This window comes from Nomia melanderi, chromosome 10 (genome assembly GCF_051020985.1).
Source record: "Nomia melanderi isolate GNS246 chromosome 10, iyNomMela1, whole genome shotgun sequence".
Lineage (NCBI taxonomy): Eukaryota > Metazoa > Arthropoda > Insecta > Hymenoptera > Halictidae > Nomia > Nomia melanderi.
In genome coordinates, this window is record NC_135008.1 from 8,291,859 (window position 1) to 8,310,966 (window position 19,108).

General features: G+C 35.3%; 2 protein-coding genes across 2 annotated transcripts; both read left to right on the forward strand.

Moving 5' to 3' along the window:
* The first annotated feature begins 9,233 nt into the window (after positions 1–9,233).
* LOC116429648 (chymotrypsin-2-like) lies at positions 9,234–13,260 on the forward strand. Its single transcript, XM_031982811.2, has 7 exons — positions 9,234–9,538; positions 10,191–10,264; positions 11,272–11,366; positions 11,451–11,592; positions 11,683–11,796; positions 12,061–12,213; positions 12,893–13,260. The coding sequence occupies exons 1-7, from the start codon at positions 9,490–9,492 to the stop codon at positions 13,034–13,036; spliced, it is 771 nt and encodes a 256-aa protein (XP_031838671.1). The 5' UTR covers positions 9,234–9,489; the 3' UTR covers positions 13,037–13,260.
* Positions 13,261–15,202: 1,942 nt separating this feature from the next.
* Positions 15,203–18,827, forward strand: LOC116429649 (chymotrypsin-2-like). The gene is made up of 7 exons (XM_031982812.2): positions 15,203–15,419; positions 15,593–15,666; positions 15,988–16,082; positions 16,172–16,313; positions 16,837–16,950; positions 17,604–17,756; positions 18,524–18,827. The coding sequence occupies exons 1-7, from the start codon at positions 15,371–15,373 to the stop codon at positions 18,665–18,667; spliced, it is 771 nt and encodes a 256-aa protein (XP_031838672.1). The 5' UTR covers positions 15,203–15,370; the 3' UTR covers positions 18,668–18,827.
* Positions 18,828–19,108: the final 281 nt, after the last annotated feature.

Consider the following 19,108-nt stretch of genomic DNA (forward strand, 5'->3'; position numbering starts at 1 on the left):
CAAATTGTTTAGTCATTTCTACGAGAAATACCTGTATCCTTTCAACATCTAAAAAAAGAAATCAGAACTGCGTAATTTTATCTCATCCAGTAGTCCTATTTATCAAGTTACTTTTATATTAACTTAACAAGCTTTCAATAGCCTCGTTATATCGAATCAACGTTAACCCTAATCGGACCACGATGTGACTTTGAGTCACACTTGAACTTTTCACTTAAATCTTTTGATTATTTCATATTGCATTCCCAAAAGTTTCTTTGGACTTTTAAAATTTGGGCCCTATAAACGAAGACAATACCATTTTAATCATTCCTTTTATTCTCATAAGTGACTGAGAGTCACATCATGGTACGATTCGTTGTAAAAACACGTGGTACGATTAGGGTTAACTCAAGTAGCATTAAATGTCTAACTATACGAAAAGTATTTCTTCCGTAGGGTTATAATATATTTCCAAGAACTATTACACCATAAACATGTTTACGGAAGCAAATACAATTAAGAAAAATAATTAAATAGGCCCCGGGCAAGATTGGCTACCACTAAAAGCAATGGAAAATATAAACATTCGGCGATCGAAACGAGATCTGGCTATCTTATCTATAGAGTCATCTCGCCCGGAATTATCCTATTTTCGTTGCTTTCGCGTGAGTCATTTTCAATTTTCGCGGGGAATTGATACATCCATCCGGTACCGGGGAAGGTGGCAGCGAACCGAGCGCGGTGCCCAACGTAAATCGCCCTTTGATTCGGCTCTTGTGTTTGCCCGGGCTGGTCAAAATCCATCGTCGAGCAGACATCCGCAACGATTTGCACAATCGGTTAACCACTCCCGAATATACATTCATGACAGCTCTTTTGACAAAACCCAGATACCTGCCGCCCGCTTATTTATCATGCTATGTGCCTGGAAATTGAATCCGTAATGGTGTTGCCAATTCGATCGTGCTTCATCGGTTTGCAGATCCAGCTGCCATTCGGCAGACAGAGAATAGATATTTGTGTATCTAGAAACGGCCTCAGCGAACCGTTACGAACCAAAAATGAAGCCATACGGATAAAGTGTTTCGAATGGCGAAGGAGAAATTAACACGTTCAACACCGCATGATTTCATAGGACAAAATACACAAAATGGAGAAAATATAATATTAAATCATTTGATTGAATTGCATTATTATTGTTACATGTTCACCTAGCTGAATGTCACTGCGTTAGTCAGTATTATTTATAATATAGAAATGTTTTCAAATCAACGTTTAATTGAATGAACAATAGCAATTCGATTTGATTGGGGATCACCGGTGACCCCCACGGCATTCAACGTGTTAAGAATTAGGATTTCCACTAAAAGAACTCCTTTGTCGGAAGAAAAAGAATTGACAAGATTGTTTATTTTTAACGCGTCTAACGTGTATTCCGAGTTTTCAATGATTCCTTATTACAAAAATATAGATACTTTAAATTATTCGAATGTTTCTTTCTGTGATCTAAATTTCAATTTCCCGCCACTTTAGTTTGGGAAGCGGAACGTATTTGGTACAAAATGGCGGCCCGTGCTGGATTAGAATGGTGGGCAGAGAGTAGGTGAATTATTAATTGTATCTGATTAATTTAGCTGAATCTAAACAATGGGATAAGGTAACAATGAATAATGCGATGCACTGATTCCTCTTGAATGTACGAACGCGTGTAAACTGTTTCGAATTGCTGTACCGAATCGAAGCGAAATAATCGTTCAACTTTGTAATGGATTAACGTTACTGGTGAACACGCGTTTATTTGCGAAACATTATCTTTCGCTTGAACTGAGCCGGAGGATCAGATTGGAATAATCGCAAGGGATTATACGTATAATTACCTCGAGTCTACTTGAAATCTGCCGTGTTATCTGACTTTAAATAATTAACATCATGAAAACAAATTCGAATTATAAGATCAGACGTCGCACGAGTAAAAAGAAATATTGCGTGTTAGATAAAAGATATTAAGAAATTAAAGAAAACATTTCAGTTCGCTGAAGTTGTTCAATGAGAACTGGCTGCTTAATGTTGCACTTGCAAGTACAGTTTTATCGCGTGACGCTAATGTCCTCGCAACGAACGTAATTTAAACTCCTTGGCCGGACGAAACGTTCGGCGAAAAAAAAGCGTCTCATCGCGACAGAAAAAAGCTATTTGTACGATGCAGAACGGGTAATTAGATTACGAGTTCGGCGGAAGTAAATATCATTTACAGAAGTTGCATCAAAGAGCCCGGGCTAAACATTATTTACGTTGGTTAAACTTTGCTAATGAGACGAAGCGCGGGTGTAATGGAAAAAGACGTGCAATGCGCGCGCGAACGCGAGCGCGCTGTTTGTTGCGTGCGGCGCGGCTTGCATTATCTGCCGCAAATGGCCCCACGGTTCCATGCTACTTGCCGTGCAACAACAGTTCCACCGTAGGAATCTCGATGCCGTTTTGCATCTTGATAAATGCCCGCGGTCGTATTACTTCTACCCGTTCTTTGGAACAATCAACGAAGCGCCGGGATGCATACCCGGCGATTCACGCGGATCATAATGCAGAAGCGGGATATACTTTAAGAGTTTCGACCGTGTTGGAATTAGTTAATTAGCGCAGCTGTGCCATTATTGTGTATCGCATAAACGAAAGCAATTTCGAATCTGGAGGTCTCACGTTTACACCGTAAATAGTTGACGTTCTGCTGGAGAATTGGGTAGAAATTGCAACCGTCACGTGCAAACTAAACCGTATGGAAAAAATTTAGAAAAATAGTAGTGGGAATAGAATAATAGTGAATAATGGAAGGATAATATAAAAGGAATTTTTATTGTAGATGTGAGAATACGTCGGCAATGGAAAAATAATAGGCGAATGTAAAAATACATGGACAGTGAGAAAAATCTTTTATTCCATCTTGTAACATAAAAGTAATAAGATTGGCAATCCAGTAATGACAAATACTGAAGCGACAGTAGGCAAATATAAAAATACATAGACAATGATAAAGATCTTTTATACTTTTTAGTAATATAAAAGTAATGATAATGGAAATAAAACATTGGTAAATAACGAAGGAACAAAAGGCAAATGTAAAAATATACTGACAATGAGAAAGATCTTTTATTCGTTCTTGTAATAAAAAAATAGAATAATGACAGATAATGGAACAAGGGTCAAATGTAAAAATACATAAAAAATTAGAAAGGTCTTTTATTCCTTATTGCAAAAGAAAAGTAATAATAATGGAAATAGAATAATGGCAAATAATGAAGGAACAAAAGGCAAATGTAAGAATATACTGACAATGAAAAAGATCTTTTATTGCTTCTTGCAAGAGAAAAGTAATAATAATGGAAATAGAATAATGGCAAATAATGAAGGAACAAAAGGCAAATGTAAAAATGTACTGACAATGAAAAAGATCTTTTTATTCTTTCTTACTTTCTCAAGGGAATGGAAACTTGCACTCGTTGCCCTAACCCACATACGTCGAGGCGAAGAACACGGTGAACGAAGCATTTGTCACGAGACACGGAAGTTCCATCCGAGATGGAATAAAAGTCTAGCGACTTCTGCGCTATCCTATCCCGTCGAATTGCAACGTTGAACGGTCGTGACAATCAAATTGAAAGGACATAAGAAATCCTGTGTCCGATACGAGTTATTGATCCATAAAGAACTTAAGACGTATACTCACGTCAAACGGCCGTAAATCGTGGTCTCGACCTTAATAACGCAAGAAGATTACTTTCGATATCTCTCGCGGAGTCCATATATAGTATATATCCGGCCGAAGTCCCGATAAAAGGCTTTCGGTGAATTTTCGGTGTTATTCGCGTAGCACCACTAAATTTTCCACGCTCGCTCGATCGTTATTTCAAGCTCGAAAGGAGCCGAGAACGGTCGCTGCGAATCCCGTGTAGCTCCAGCTGAATTTCAGAAACTCGAGTGCATTCGATTCTACTGTTCTTTTATTACAATTACGGTGTACATTAATTACAATAAATATTATCGATATCTTAATCAATATACGCGAACTTTTGTTAATGGAAAATACTATATATACAGGATGATTAGAAAAAGAATTCAGAACTTAATAAGTTGATTGTGTTCACCAAATAGAGAAATAATAAATATCGAGAAATTAATAATCTTGTAGTCATAAACAATTTTCTTGTAGATATATGATTGTAAGGTAACATATATGAATCGTGTGAATGATATGTAACAAACATTTGTTTTCAAGTGTTAATCGAAATCTAGAAAGTGGAGGATACCTTATGGTGTTCGGTTAAGTGGAGAGCCGAGATCTATGGTTGACCTAACCACGTGGGACCTCACTAATTTACGACCTCCTATTAAGTGGAAGTACCTCATATTGCACCTCATTTAACTCGTTACACAAAACGATGTCGTATTTCAAGCGGGAAAGCATGAGATTCTGTTTTAAAATGTTAGGCAACCGATTAAACGATTAAAAGCTACCGTGAGAACTAATTTTACGCACTCCTAATAACTTGTAAAGTGTTATAATTAAAACTTTTAGAAAGAATTGATGGAACTTTTAAAATATGTAGCACAGGAACTCGTTCGAATAGGAATTTTATCCGCCATACTTGTTCAAGATTATTTACATTATCACTCGAATACATGACGATAAATTAAAAGTAAGCAATGAATAGTTATCTAGATAGGATATTAGGATCACATTTAATTAGTTAATGAGGTATCTTATGTAAATGTTCATTTAAAAACAATTCAAAAACTACTCAATCTTGGTTTGACCAATGGCACTACGCGAATCATATTTATGAATTCGGGCACAGAAGATTCAAATCCTTTGAACCATCGCAGGAGCTTCTCCAGTTTTATCCGCTCTGAGTGCTAAACTCGAATGCAAACGGACAGTTCGCGCGATCAGTCGAAATGCAATTATAAGCCTACCGGCGCTAGATTTAGGAAGGATAATGCAGACGGTTGAAAAAGGATAGGAGGTCAGGTGGTGCTGTAAGGATCAATACGCCATCCTCTCTCGAGAGAGGCTCACGTGTTGCTCCCGTTTCCGGTGCCACCCGGCGAACCGAAAAGGATCAATGTGCCCCTTTCTGCGATCGCTTCTAATTACCGCACATTACGGACGTCTACACAAATTTCTGCTGTCTGGCTTGCTTGAAATTTAACAAATTATCGCATTAATCAACACTTCACCTATCGAAGTACAATTAATACGTCGATTGCAACGAGAATTTTCAGTGTTTCATACAGTATTACTTATCCTTTCATAGTAAAGATAAATTGTATTAGAAGTAATTATTAACAACTCGGTACCAAAGTGTTTACGTTACAGTATCGTCTAATTATGTACGTTACTAAATATTCTTAGTCGGGCTACTGTAATCGAAGCACTAATCGATGACACAATTTTCCATTGAAAATCGACTCAATAATTTCCTTTGAACAATAATCCCCAAGAAAATAATAACCATATCAGGTCACGCGAGATGTTATGTTAATTCGAGATTCAATTTGCTGTAACTATTGAAATAATGAATGAACGAATCCTTGTATAAAGGTTATTCATCCCCGTAAACTGTTCAATAGCTGCCGGTAGGTAATGCGTTAAAACAGTGTTTTGTTGGTCGCGCTATACCCGTCTACTCCAGACGCACGCAGCCATAATTAACGCAGAAATAATTAAGCTGGAAAAAACTAAAGAACGACGGGAGAGTGGAAAATATGAAAAACATTACTGGGTCAGGAACGTGCCGCGGCTGCGGGGATAGCGTCTCAAGCTGGCGATATCAATATTCGTTTGAATTTAGAAGCTTCGCCCGATTCGCAGAATCTGAAGATAGCATTTAAACAGGTCGCAGGTGAAATCCGGATCGAAAACTGTCGTTGAAACCATTTTTAGAACATAAAGAATCCCTCGATCTCTTCGGCGAGAATTATTCCACTTTTAATTCAAGCTTGAAACCCGATGGCCGCGTACACTGCCCGCCAAAAGTTTCCAATCGCTCGACGATTCTCGGAAATCTCGGAAACGGTTATACCGTGCGACAAATTTTCTACGCGTTCGAAGATAATGTTCTTAGGAACAACCATTGAAACTTGTATCTTTCGTAAATTGATATACAATCATTTTTAAATACTTCACCGCGTTAACTCGACAAACACTTCTGCCAAAAATTCGCACGATTGCACAATTCTGAACAATACTAAGCCTAGACAGTGTTTTTCATACAGCTCTACTTCTAATTTCTTCTCATGTTCTTTCAATAAAAGATAGTTCTTTTTTGATAGAAAGATATTACAAAATAATTCTTTTTTCATAAGAAGATAATACTTAGATAATAACTCTTTTTTGATATTACTTAAAAAACAATTCTTTATTGGTAAAACCATTATTGTACGTTACTCTTCGCGCAGCTTTTTATTTTCTAATTTCCATTCCCCGTTTTTTTCTACGCTCATAAATGTAAACGAAGTAGAAATGGTCCTTTCGGAACATTAGAAAATCCCCGTGCGGTTGAAAAGATTACGCGCATTCGCCTGATTCCAGCGTGAATAATCCTGTTGCAATCTTGAGGACGTTGTAACAAGGTATGCATGCAACTATGGAGCTGTCGCAGCTTAATGCGCGGCGAATTATGCTATTCAGTCGAGTGTATCACGTTACAGCAAGCGACGAATTTCCCGAGCACCCTTTAAGGAACCGCGCGCCGCCCCCGCGGGATGACATCTCTCGTTCCAGTTTTCCAACGAAAATCCGGGCTGGCCCGCAAAGGGACGCGAAACTGTGCACTCGAATGATTCACACGAACACGAACACTCGAAAGTCCACTCGTTTTCCTTGAACAACCTTTGAATCGTCCGTTCCGCCTGCGCTTTTGTCGAAGTTGATACTTTAAAGAGCTCGGATACTCGCCAGACAATCCAAAGGTCGAAAGGGAGGAGGGCGGGAATAATGAAAAAAAAGAGGGAGACTAAGGGAAACGCCGGATCCGAAAAAGGATTAATCTCGTGAAGCATCAATTAAGGATTAACGAAGCATCAGAAGACGGACTTGAAAAAGAGAGCAGAACTAAGAATTCGCAATTTCAGTTCATTGTTTCTCGGGTAATATTGGAGAAAGCAAAACTGTAATTTTCATTTCACTGTTTTCTCTCCCTCTTTACTGGCAAGAATGATCGTCAGTAATTTTGAACAGATCGGCAGAATTATTTTGATAAAAATGTTTGACTTTTTTGTTCGAATGTTTGGATTATTATCAAACTTAGAGGAAGGTTGTAAAAATAGTATTGTGTATAATTTAGTTATAAATTGTAATCGTGCAAAATTGTACATTGAGAAAGAATACGCTTCCACTGATTGTTCTTATCGAACGTTTATTCTTTTTCATTGTCCGTATGAATGAACTAAAATTTTGATTGGCGCATTGCGAATGATATTATTCTAAGTTTATGAAAAAGTGCCGTGATTCTTTTTAGGATTGATAAGGCAGATAAGTTACAAACACTCGTCAAACTTGGGGCGCGGTTCTAAAGATTTCAATGTCGATCATAAATAACGAATTTGATTTATTTCGGGAATATACACGCAATAACAATGTATGAATAAGCATTGCCGCAACATATTGATACGCCAACGTTTATCAGTGCTCCACATTATCAGTGAATCTACCATATTCATTCAGACTACTGAATTGCGCAGCGGAGAATACTTAAAAGATTTTATCGATACATCCTGCATAGAGATTTAATTACTGATCATTTGAAAAATCTGTTCTTTTATTACATCCTGTACTTCCAGGTTTTGCGATAGGAAGGTCGAAGATTTTTATAAATCAAATTTAACATTCATTTCTATACTGAAACAAATAAAACACTTTTCAGAGTATCACTCGATGATCGACAATACTTGATGTATTGGTTTAGCATTTTCTTTTATCTCAAACAATCAAAGAAATAGTGAGTTTTCATAGCGAGTATTTTCTATTTAAATGACAGAATGATAAATTACTTATTGATCTATCTTATATATCTGTTCGCTGATTTTCAAACAGACTTCTAATATCAGTGTGGCTTTCTATTTCTTTTTGTACACTTCGATTAGAAGCACTTAACTCTTCTATTTCTTAGATCTGTACAATAAAAACCAATATAAAGCTTAGTCAGCACACTAATTGATTTGCTTGATGCAATCGCGATCATTAGCCGGAGCAGTCTTATCGTTTCAATATTCACTCATTAAGTACCTGTCAAATAGGATTAAGATCTCAGCAGGCAGAAAATCCAAATGCGTACGTCACAAAACAGAAAATCCAAATGTGCACCACACGAAACAATTGATTAGTGAATAATATAAACAATCTGAAGAAATATGTCTCCGAGGATTTCTAAGAAAAGAAACATGAAACGCACAAGAGTCACAGAATTCCATTAATTTATTCGTGGATATTCTTTTACATCAACGTGAATGTGAACGACACGATTTGCATTTCTCTAGAACTTTACATTTTAGATTCCCCGCCTTTCATACACTCTGAACGAGGACCTGAAACTTTTAACACTTTTTTCACAGCACATTTCTTTAATTAATGAACACGACACGTCGGGACGGTGTAATCCAATTAAAATTTTTCAAATATTTCTACCGCGTGTCTATTCTCCTTAAACTAGGACTAAGTGAACATTCCTAAAATTCATTGCAGAATTTCACAATCCACGTGACTTTGGAGACAATCGTCATATCGGTATACAAAAATTCGCTGATGTGCTTCGAACAATGATAAAATAGAACCTGAAAGTATTAAATTAACACTTTTTTATATTAACACCTCTTCCCAAAGATATTAACTCCCAAAATATTTTATTCTTCTGTTCTCTTCCATTTACGACTTCTTTAATGGAAACTTCACTTCAAACAACAGATCGTTACGAGACTAATATTTCAAAAGAAATTTTCGAATTTTCCTCTGTTTTGACGTAAAGAATTTGTTGCAATCAGTCGAAGATTTCCTTCTCTTTCACTGGCAACGAGTATCAGAAAAGCAAAAAATTTTCCACTCGCGATCGTATTAATGTTTGCTGCTTTCTTCGAGACAGTTTCTAATGTCAAGCTAGGAAAACCCCGTAACGAAGATAAGTGTCACTCGAGTGACATTTCCAAAGATGAAAAAAGTGTGTTGTCACCTAAGAGTGTTATGTGTAAACACTGTCGAACGGATACAGTTCGACGGCGTACGTGGATCGAGATATACGAGCTCACTCACAATTGTTATCAGAAAGCAATTAATCATAGTGATCTGGATCAATCACGAAATCTATCGTATTGATTCAAGACGGATTGCAGATCTATCTAATCTTGACTGAAGAGACACGGAAATCTCTTGCAGTTTCGAAACACCGGGACCCGGGTATATAAAATATTGCTAGCTAACCAAAACGAACGCAGTCGGTGGGAACAGCACGGATAGCAAACATGATTCTGTCAACCTTGTCAATTCTCGCTCTCTTATCCTTCTCAAATGGTAAGTGGCATCAATCATCGATAGTGTATTTCATTGACACGTCTCTTTCCACAATTTGCAATCGCGATATCGATTTATAATAATACACAGAATTTTCTACGACCGACAGCTTATGGAATTCAATGAAACCGATTTATACCGGTTAAATTGAAATTTGTCCAGAACCGACGACTTGTGAATTTCGAGTTTTTATACTGAAAATTTTCTACAGATCCATAAAATTTGATAATAGTTCACAGTCATTCTTATATTAGACATTCTGTACAACTGATTCATGGAATTCGATGAAATTAATTCATACGACTTAATCGATTAAACATTTTTCGCAACTTTACAAAAATTTCACAAAATTGATTTATAATATTTCTTCCATCATAAATTGTCTACTGTTGACGATTCGACAAAATTGATCTACATTAATTCTTATATTAAAAATATCCTAACCAACGATCCACGGAATTCTACAAAATTGAGAACCGAATATTTTCACGGACGGTCGCCATTATTACGGTTGCCGAGCCGTGAGCAATTTTTGTGGACATTGACAAGCGCAATGTTAATAAGTAGGATAATCAATGAGGCCGACCTAACGAGTAGCGGCTCATCCGTAATTATTACACACTAATCATTGTTTATCTTGGCATTTACACAGCCGCGCTGCTGCCGTGGTTCGATCCAAGGATCGTAAACGGGGAGAACGCGAAGGCAGGAGAAATTCCGTATCAGGTAATACTCCGTCATTTTCCTGTTATACCGAACAGTTGTTTGAGAAAGCAGATCAGCGTTAACTTAGCATCTGAAAACGTAATAGGGACTTGAGAATATAATATATATATATATATATGTATGTATGTATTATGTATGTGTATATGCATATGTATATATAATACTATATACTTAATATATATATATATATATATATACTTAACTGGAATTGGTCGCGTTTGTATTCCTCCAACCGCCATCTTTAATACGCTTCGCGCTTCGGTGATTCAGCTAAAATCCAGGGCACAACTTAGAATTTCTATCTAAATTTCGTATAACGAGAAACGTGGAATTTTGATTAGATAGTTTAACAATTATAACGTTATTTTAGTAATTTCTACTTTAATACTTACAAAATTATTCGAATAGTCTATACATTGTAATTTGATGTTTGGAATAATGTTACTCGTCGCCTGATTAAATTAAGCTATAAAATATAATTTACGGAATATAATTTTTCAAGAATATAATTGATAATTATTTATAAAACATAAGAAGAGACACTGTTTCTTGTAGCATTCTATTGAAACGGGATTTTAATAAGATTCTTTCGTCGTGAACGATATAACGAAAAACACGAGGATCTTTAATTCGATACTTTAACAATTATAATATTATCTCAGTAATTAGTATCTTAATAATTAACAAATCATTCGAATAGTCTATTCGTTTTAATTTGATGTTTGAAACAATGTTACTCGTCGACTGATTAAATCAAGCTATAAAATATAATTTACAGAATACAATTTTTCAAGAATAAAATTGATAAGTATTAATAAAACGTAAGAAGAGACACTGTTTCTTGTAGCATTCTATTGAAACGGGATTTTAATAATAACAAGATTCTTTTGTCGTGAACGGTATCGAAGTCCAATATTTTCCCCGGAACTCTGACCGGATTCCGGTCTCCTTAGATTCCATGAAATTATTCGAAAATATGTAATAAAAATAGCTTCCCTTGTTCTCAGGTATCCCTTCAAAACAAGGGTAGCTCGTTCCACTTCTGCGGCGGATCGGTTCTCAACGAAAATTATGTTATTACCGCGTCCCACTGTGTCTCAGGGTAAATATGCCAATGGAAATGCAAACTGAAGACTCGTTCTCGTAAGAAACTCCTGTGACTAAAATGAAAATACATTTCTTACAGGAAAACTGCGTCGCAAATCAAAGTCGTAGCTGGTACGATCGATTTGTCGAAACCAGGCTCTGAACACAATGTTCTGAAAATCATCATGCACGAGAAGTATAACTCCTTGGACTCTTGGATAAACGACATCGCGTTGCTGAAGGTGATTAAACACGGATTTCTGCAATTCTTGAAGTATTCCGCTGAAGAATTTCTTATGTAATATTTAATCATCCACTTTCGACGGTTACAGGTTGAAAAACCATTCGTGAAATCGAAATTGATCTCGTTCGTCCCACTCGTATCGGAAAATGACGTTGTCAACCCTAATGAGGTAGCCACTGTGTCTGGATGGGGCAGACTTAGGGTAAATAAATTTATAATAATTTTAATAAAGAATTTAGTCTTGGCGAAATTGTTTGTTAAATTTTAACATTGACGAGTGTACCATTGTGCTTTGCGAATAAGATAATTAAGGGTTATTCGAATGCACATTTTATTAGATTCGTAATGAAGTATTGCAATTATATGCGAATGTTTGAATGTTTTACTGAAACGTGATATTTTATCGGATTTATACCTGTATCGTTTTTTTTCTGGCAATCAACGAATACGTTTCGCATAATTGCAGCAAGGCGGCCCCACCACCATTCACCTACAGCGCGTCAACATTCTGATTGCCAACCAAGAGTACTGTACGCTCATGTACAAGAAACACGGATACAAAATCTACGACTCGCATGTCTGCGCATACGATCCATCTGTCGAAAAGGGATCGTGCAACGTAAGTTTAACTGAGATAATAATTCATTAATTAAAAGAACATCAGTATCTCGAAAAAGAAATTCCCGAATGATTGATTCTACAAGGAATTCGATTTTTAGATTTTGCCTGTCAATTCTGATTTCGTTATTGATTTCATTATTGATCTCGTTATTCCCTGTCAATTCTGATTTCGTTATTGATTTCGTTATTCCCTGTCAATTTTTATAATTCATTATTGATTTCGTTATTCCCTGTCAATTTTTATAATTCATTATTGGTTTCGTCATTCCCTGTCAATTTTTATAATTCATTATTGATTTTATCGATTATCAAGCTCTGATTTTTAACTCAATGCAAGATTACCTATGACGTTTCTTTATGCTTTCTATTAATTAAGTTCCTTTCACGTTCTCTTTTGTAATTTGCAAATACAAATCAGCAAATCATTGACATTACTATGCTGTGAATCTTCAATTTCAGATTTTTTAGAATACAATTAACAAAATGGAATTACAATAGAGAAAAGCTTTTCCTAACGAATATTGTACACAGCACTACACTATGGATAGCTTATGCATTTTTCCATATCGTGTGCATCCTATGGAATTTCGAACTTTCACGTTTCCCATAAATGCATTACAGTGTAGCTATTAGTTTTTCAATCAGTTTTTTGAAAATACAATTTTACTTTGCTACAGGGTGACTCTGGCGGCCCATTGATGGTGAAAGGCAAGCTCGTGGGTCTGGTTTCGTGGGCTATGGGCTGTGCATTGACCGACTACCCCACTGTCTACACGCGTGTGGCATCCCATCTTGACTGGATAAAAAAGAATGCAGTATAAATCGAACAGACGCAGCAGTAACTAAAAATATGAGGATAAGACTTGATATGGACTATGAGATTGTAACAAAAGTAACATATTAGTTACTGTGAAAATAACTGTAAATTATGCTTTATATATTTATTGTATACAGCAATAAGACATTTCCTCCACTATCAACTGTTTTCACTTACAATATCCTAAATCCTTGTAGACCATTTAACATCTGATTTATTGTAAATAAATTTATTCTGTCCGTTACAGGACTTGGTGAATGGAAGCTACTTTAATTTGTATCACACTGTACTATCTTTATGTTTGTATCACACTGTACATTTATCTTTACTATAAATGTAATTTTGTTATACATACAAAAGTTACGTAGACGTGTAATTACTGAATTTTTTGAAAGTGTACAAAATATTTTTATGAGATCTTCCTTCTTAAATTAAATTCTATGAATCGAAAAGTATACATTAACAAACGTACAGTCAGTCATTTTACAATTACTTTGATAGAATGTTTACATAAATTAATTTATTTTATATCATTTTTATATAGTTTATACAATGTTTCCTTTTCCTTATACATCTCAGAATTTATATATGTAGAAATTTGTTTAGTCTTCCATTTAATTTTATTGTTTACAATATGTAGCGGCCAGCAAGCACGACGTAAAGAAATATTTGGCGTGCAAACAGCTAGTATGGTTTATGACAACAGGTCAGCGAGTCCACTTTTGAGAAAGCCGTTTTTTGAGAATTATAGCCAAGTTTGTTTTTTCTTCGACAATATTTGCAGACGGCCTCAGTAGCAAATTGCAGATGTTATAAACCATGAATATCCAAAGGGATGCAATGCATGGTCAAGCGACCCTCGGCGAGTGACGTCACGAGGCTTGGGCCCGGAGAAAATTCCGCTGCGTTGCCAAACTTCCACTAAGGAATACTCCCCCACCAAAACACACTGTCTTTCCACAAAGAACGCGCTAAGGGCGCAAGGAATAGACAGTGATTGAAAATCACCGGAAGTACCTGATTGGTTGACGCCAATGCGCTGTTTAACCAATTAAGGAAAATTCGACATTTTTGCTTCCTATGAAGCAGGGATAAAAAGACAGTCGTCACGAACAGACAGTCATAGTGAGTCATAGTTAGACATAGACGGTCATAGACAGTAATAGTCACAGTAAAGATTCCTTCGCTTAAACTTGTGATAGTAATTTCGAACACACACCTCACCCATCATCTCGCCAAAAATATATTTGTAATATATTTTAACGTGTCTATTCATTTACTCTATTCCTTGTATAAAGTAAGACAGAAATAAATATACTATCGTTTTCCAGTTGAAAATATTGAAAGGTAGAATTATTTTCAATTAGCTTCATTTATCGTGAAAAAATATATTAATAAAATGATGATTAGAAATAGATGAAGATTTCTATTGAGAAACTGATAACTTGATTGCTAGATCCAATCCAATCTATCGGGAAAAGTGTACATTCTAAAAAAATTGCATGAAACGAATTAAACGAACTTAAGAACGATAAGAAGAGATAGAAGTCGCTTTTCAGTAAAGGAGAGAGTGAATTTTCACTGCACTTTTGGATAACGTAATCAAACGCAATAATATTCTGAGAAATTTAATCTGTCACTTTATCTAAAGAAGCGTGTAAGATAGTTCAAATGAATAACTTGTAACACGAAAAGTATAAAAACTTTCCTGAAAACTTGAACATTCTCAATTATAACAAAATATTCTACTATTAAACAATAACATTGAATCATACGTGGATTGCTATAAAAGTTTCAGGAAAATATGAGAAAAGTTACAAACATGTTTGTAACTTTAACATTAATTGATAGTTAATAAAAATTAACACGTTGAATGCCGCGCGATTTTATAAAGCAAACTACACAGAATGGAAAAAATATGATATTAAATCATTTGATTGAATTGCATTATTATCATTGCACGTTCTTCTAGTTGAATGTCACGAAATTAGGTGGCATTATTTGTAATATAGGTTAATGTTTCCAAATAATCAGTATTAACCAGTATTATTTTTGTCAAAACAGAATCTAAAGTCGAAGATTTATTTATATTTAATTCGGCTAAAACGTTTTAATTGTTAAACGCAATCACGCTCATGTATCGTAGGTATCTGGACAAGAAAAAAGCATTTAAGCAACCGTATCTGCGAGAAACAATTAATCTGAATTCTAAAGCTAGATAAAGACATATTGGAAAACTCAACGGGCTGTAATCTACGGATATATAAACTTTGTGTTCGATTTACTGCGTTATCAATCCGACTTCATTTCACTCGATTCTGGCACCGGTGCAGCTAACATGGCTCTAGCTTTGGTCTCGCTGTTTGCGGTGTTGGCGGTCGCTAATGGCAAGTTTTTAATATCAATTACCCCCGTTTACGAAACGATCTCAGGCCACATAAATTTAAATTAAGAGGCCGACACTTTGCAATTCACTTTCATTCGGTATTCATTAATTAACGGAATAATGTTTTGATTGAATCATTTGTACAATGAATTTACTAACGCGTCGAAATTGCAGCCGGGGTACTGTTCAACTTTGACCCACGAGTCGTAGATGGCGAAGATGCTAAACCGGGTGAAATTCCGTACCAGGTAAGCTAAAACAATTTTCCCACGGAAAAAAGTGGACGTAATGTTTAGATAAATATTGGTTCAACAGTGAAAACTCGAAGAGATTATAATAAGAATATTAGGAAATATAATAATACAGTAATTAACAATTAAAATATAGTAATTTGTTACATTATAAAGATTTGTATGGTATGAAATTTTAGATTTATAGATTAATGGATTAATAGATTAGATTAATAGATTAAAATTTTTAATTTTAGATATTCGTTTATAACATATAAATATGGAAATATTTTCAGCTTGGTGAATATTAATGCAATAATATAATCTCGTGTGGATTAGGTATCCCTTCAAACTATTAAGAAAAGACTACACTTCTGCGGCGGGTCAATCTTGAACTCAAACTATGTTCTCACGGCAGCTCACTGTCTCTTGTTGTAGGTACAACAATTTCCTATCAAGCAAAATCCTTCGCGATTAGCGTAATGGCACGCAAAATCATAAAGCTTAATAATATTTTTAACAGTGAGACTGCCGACAATATTCAAGTCATTGCTGGGACTGTGGATGTGGATGATCGTGTGTCGGTGCACAAGGTCGAGAAAATGATCGTCCACGAAAAATTCAGCATGGAAGATTCCTTCATCAACGACATTGCTTTGCTTAAGGTAAATTCCTGTTGAGATCGAGTCACTTTTGAACTACATCGATGAAATAGTTTTCACCAGCTTCACCGGGCAAAACGAATTTCGGAATCTAATTCATTCTCGAAATGAACTTTCTCCAGATTTAGTACGAACTTGTCACATTCTAAACGAATTGTACAAAATGTTTGCCATGGGTGCGTCTTTCCCTTTGATATTTATTAAGAAACATTGTATTGTTTATTTGTTAACACCAGAACTACCACGCGATATCTGAGAAGTGTAAAATATCGGAAATGATTCTAAAAATGAGTAGTTTCAGTTGAATACTGTAACGAATATATGAGGAAACCGAAAATAATCTATCGTTGTAATTGTTGAAAGAACTATATATTCATTAAATTGAACGTTCGGTAGTTCTAGTATTAATAACAAAGGATTAATAATTCTTATCCTTAGAATTGACAAGGTTCGATCTCAGTAGTAGGATGTTTTTATTGTGTATATGTAAAGTAGATGTAAAATATGTTTATTCTGAATTTCACAGGTGAAGACACCGTTCTCGATAAGTCCGCGTGTATCCACCGTTCCTCTGCCGAAAATGAGCGATGTAATTCCTGCTGACACGCCGGCAATAGTGTCAGGATGGGGTGCTCTCGCCGTAAGTTTCGCTTTAGAGAATCAAACAATTTAATTTTTATAAATTTCCGTGGAACATATGAGACTAGAACTGGGGGTTACCAAGTATTCTGTATTAGAAAGATGTAACTATCACAATGACACTTTGCACAGAAATGTATACCTCTAACCCTTCGCACTCCAAGAATTTTCTACCAAAAATACCCAACACACTTTCTGATGAACTATGCTCAACATTTCTTGAAACTAGCTTCAGAAGAAATCGTACATAAATTAAAGAAAAAGACTGTTTCATTTAAATATTTCACATATCAATGCATCACACGAAATTTAACATTGAATATTATACTTCATCATTTTTCTGTGATGATCGAATGACGACTGAGAGACACCTATGGAGTTCAAAGGGTTAATAGTAATAGACAAGATTTTCTTGTATCGTCGTTTAGTCAATTAAGTACTTAACGGTCGATTATTTTTTAATGACACTCCCTTCACTTATATAACAACAGAATATCACCTAATAATAAAGAATACATTGATAAAAGATAAGTAGATAAGTAGATAAGTGGATAAGTAGATAAGCAGATAAATAGAAAAAGTTTCTTTAAAATTTAATATCAAAGAATTTCTATATAAAATTATTAAAGCTAATACAAGCTTCTAATTACAAAGGTCAACGGACCAGCCCCAAAGAAGCTCCAGAAGGCACTAATCTTCATAACCGAGCAAAAGATCTGCAAAAACGCGTACATACCTATGAACATGACCGTTCACGACTCGCACATCTGCGCTAACTATCCACCGGGAGAGAAGGGAGCATGCAACGTGAGTAATTAACACTATAATAACCGAACGAATCAAAACGACCCATTCCTGATGTCCTCTTTTTCCAATTATTGAAAAGATAACAGATACTTCTCTCAGAACTTACTGAAGAAATTGATTTAGCAAAACGCAAATTGAATGTAAATCATATTAGCATATCAATTAAAGTTTCAAAAGAAATTTCAAGAAGTCAACTTCACTACTCGGCAGTTCTAATCCTAACCTTGATCGATGAATTTGATGCTTTCCATGAAAAGAACATTCATACAACGAATCCATCGCTTTGCAGTAGGGTAATTCCGGCTGAGAAACCCGATCTCGTTTACATTGTCAAATATTTATATTTTCAATCGTTTTTAATCGATACTGAATCTTGCGTAGAGGCCTATTTAAATATACCTCTTATATGTAGTTTCCTTTTGTTAGGTATTAACCACTTGCTCTACCATTTAGTTTCGTCGTTATACTTGTTAGAATTACGCTTCGTTAATAATTCACTGGTAAAACCAAGAATTTCGTGCTCTTTCTATGTGTAAATTTACTCTGGACCGTACCAGTTAATAAAAGAAAGATTATGCTCCATTTGAACACAAAGAAATGCAATGGTATTTTGATTTGTTAGACTTTATTGAGTCTGACAGGATATTATAGGCCAAAAGATTAAGGATGTGTATGATGTAATGACTCTTTTATAGAAATTGGGCCATTCTTACTCTGTTCTACTAATCGATCTTAAAACATAACTGATGATTAACATTTTCTTATAGGGTGACTCTGGCGGCCCTCTCACGGTAAATGGTAAGATTGTTGGTATCGTGTCCTGGTCGTACTGGTGCGCGCTTCCAAATTATCCCACTGTTTACACTCGAGTTACGTCTTTCTTGGATTGGATCCAGGAACATGCAGTTTAGACGACAATCGTTTAAGCACTCCCTAAATTTTAACGAAACTTCTTTACAACAAGCCTTTATTTACACTCGTGGAGATTAATATCAGGATCTGCAGATAAGGAAAACTTAATGTACGTTTAAAAATAATGAAATAAAACTCGAAAAATTAATATTGTATTAATTACAATTGTTCTATTTTCGTATGATTTTATATACCTTCGTAAGATTATTTCCTTTTCCATTAATAATCCCTGGCTTTATACGTTTCACCAGTTATGCAGATTTATACATTACCTCTTTTATCCCCTCGACGCAAGTACATTGTCCTAAAAATGTTATTCTAAATTAAATTCCCATCAGATCTTATTCAAAATCGAAATTTCTATAATCCAGAAGAAATTCTATCGAAATATTAAGTCAACCCATAAGTAATATCTTCTTACGTTTCCTTTTAGTATGAAA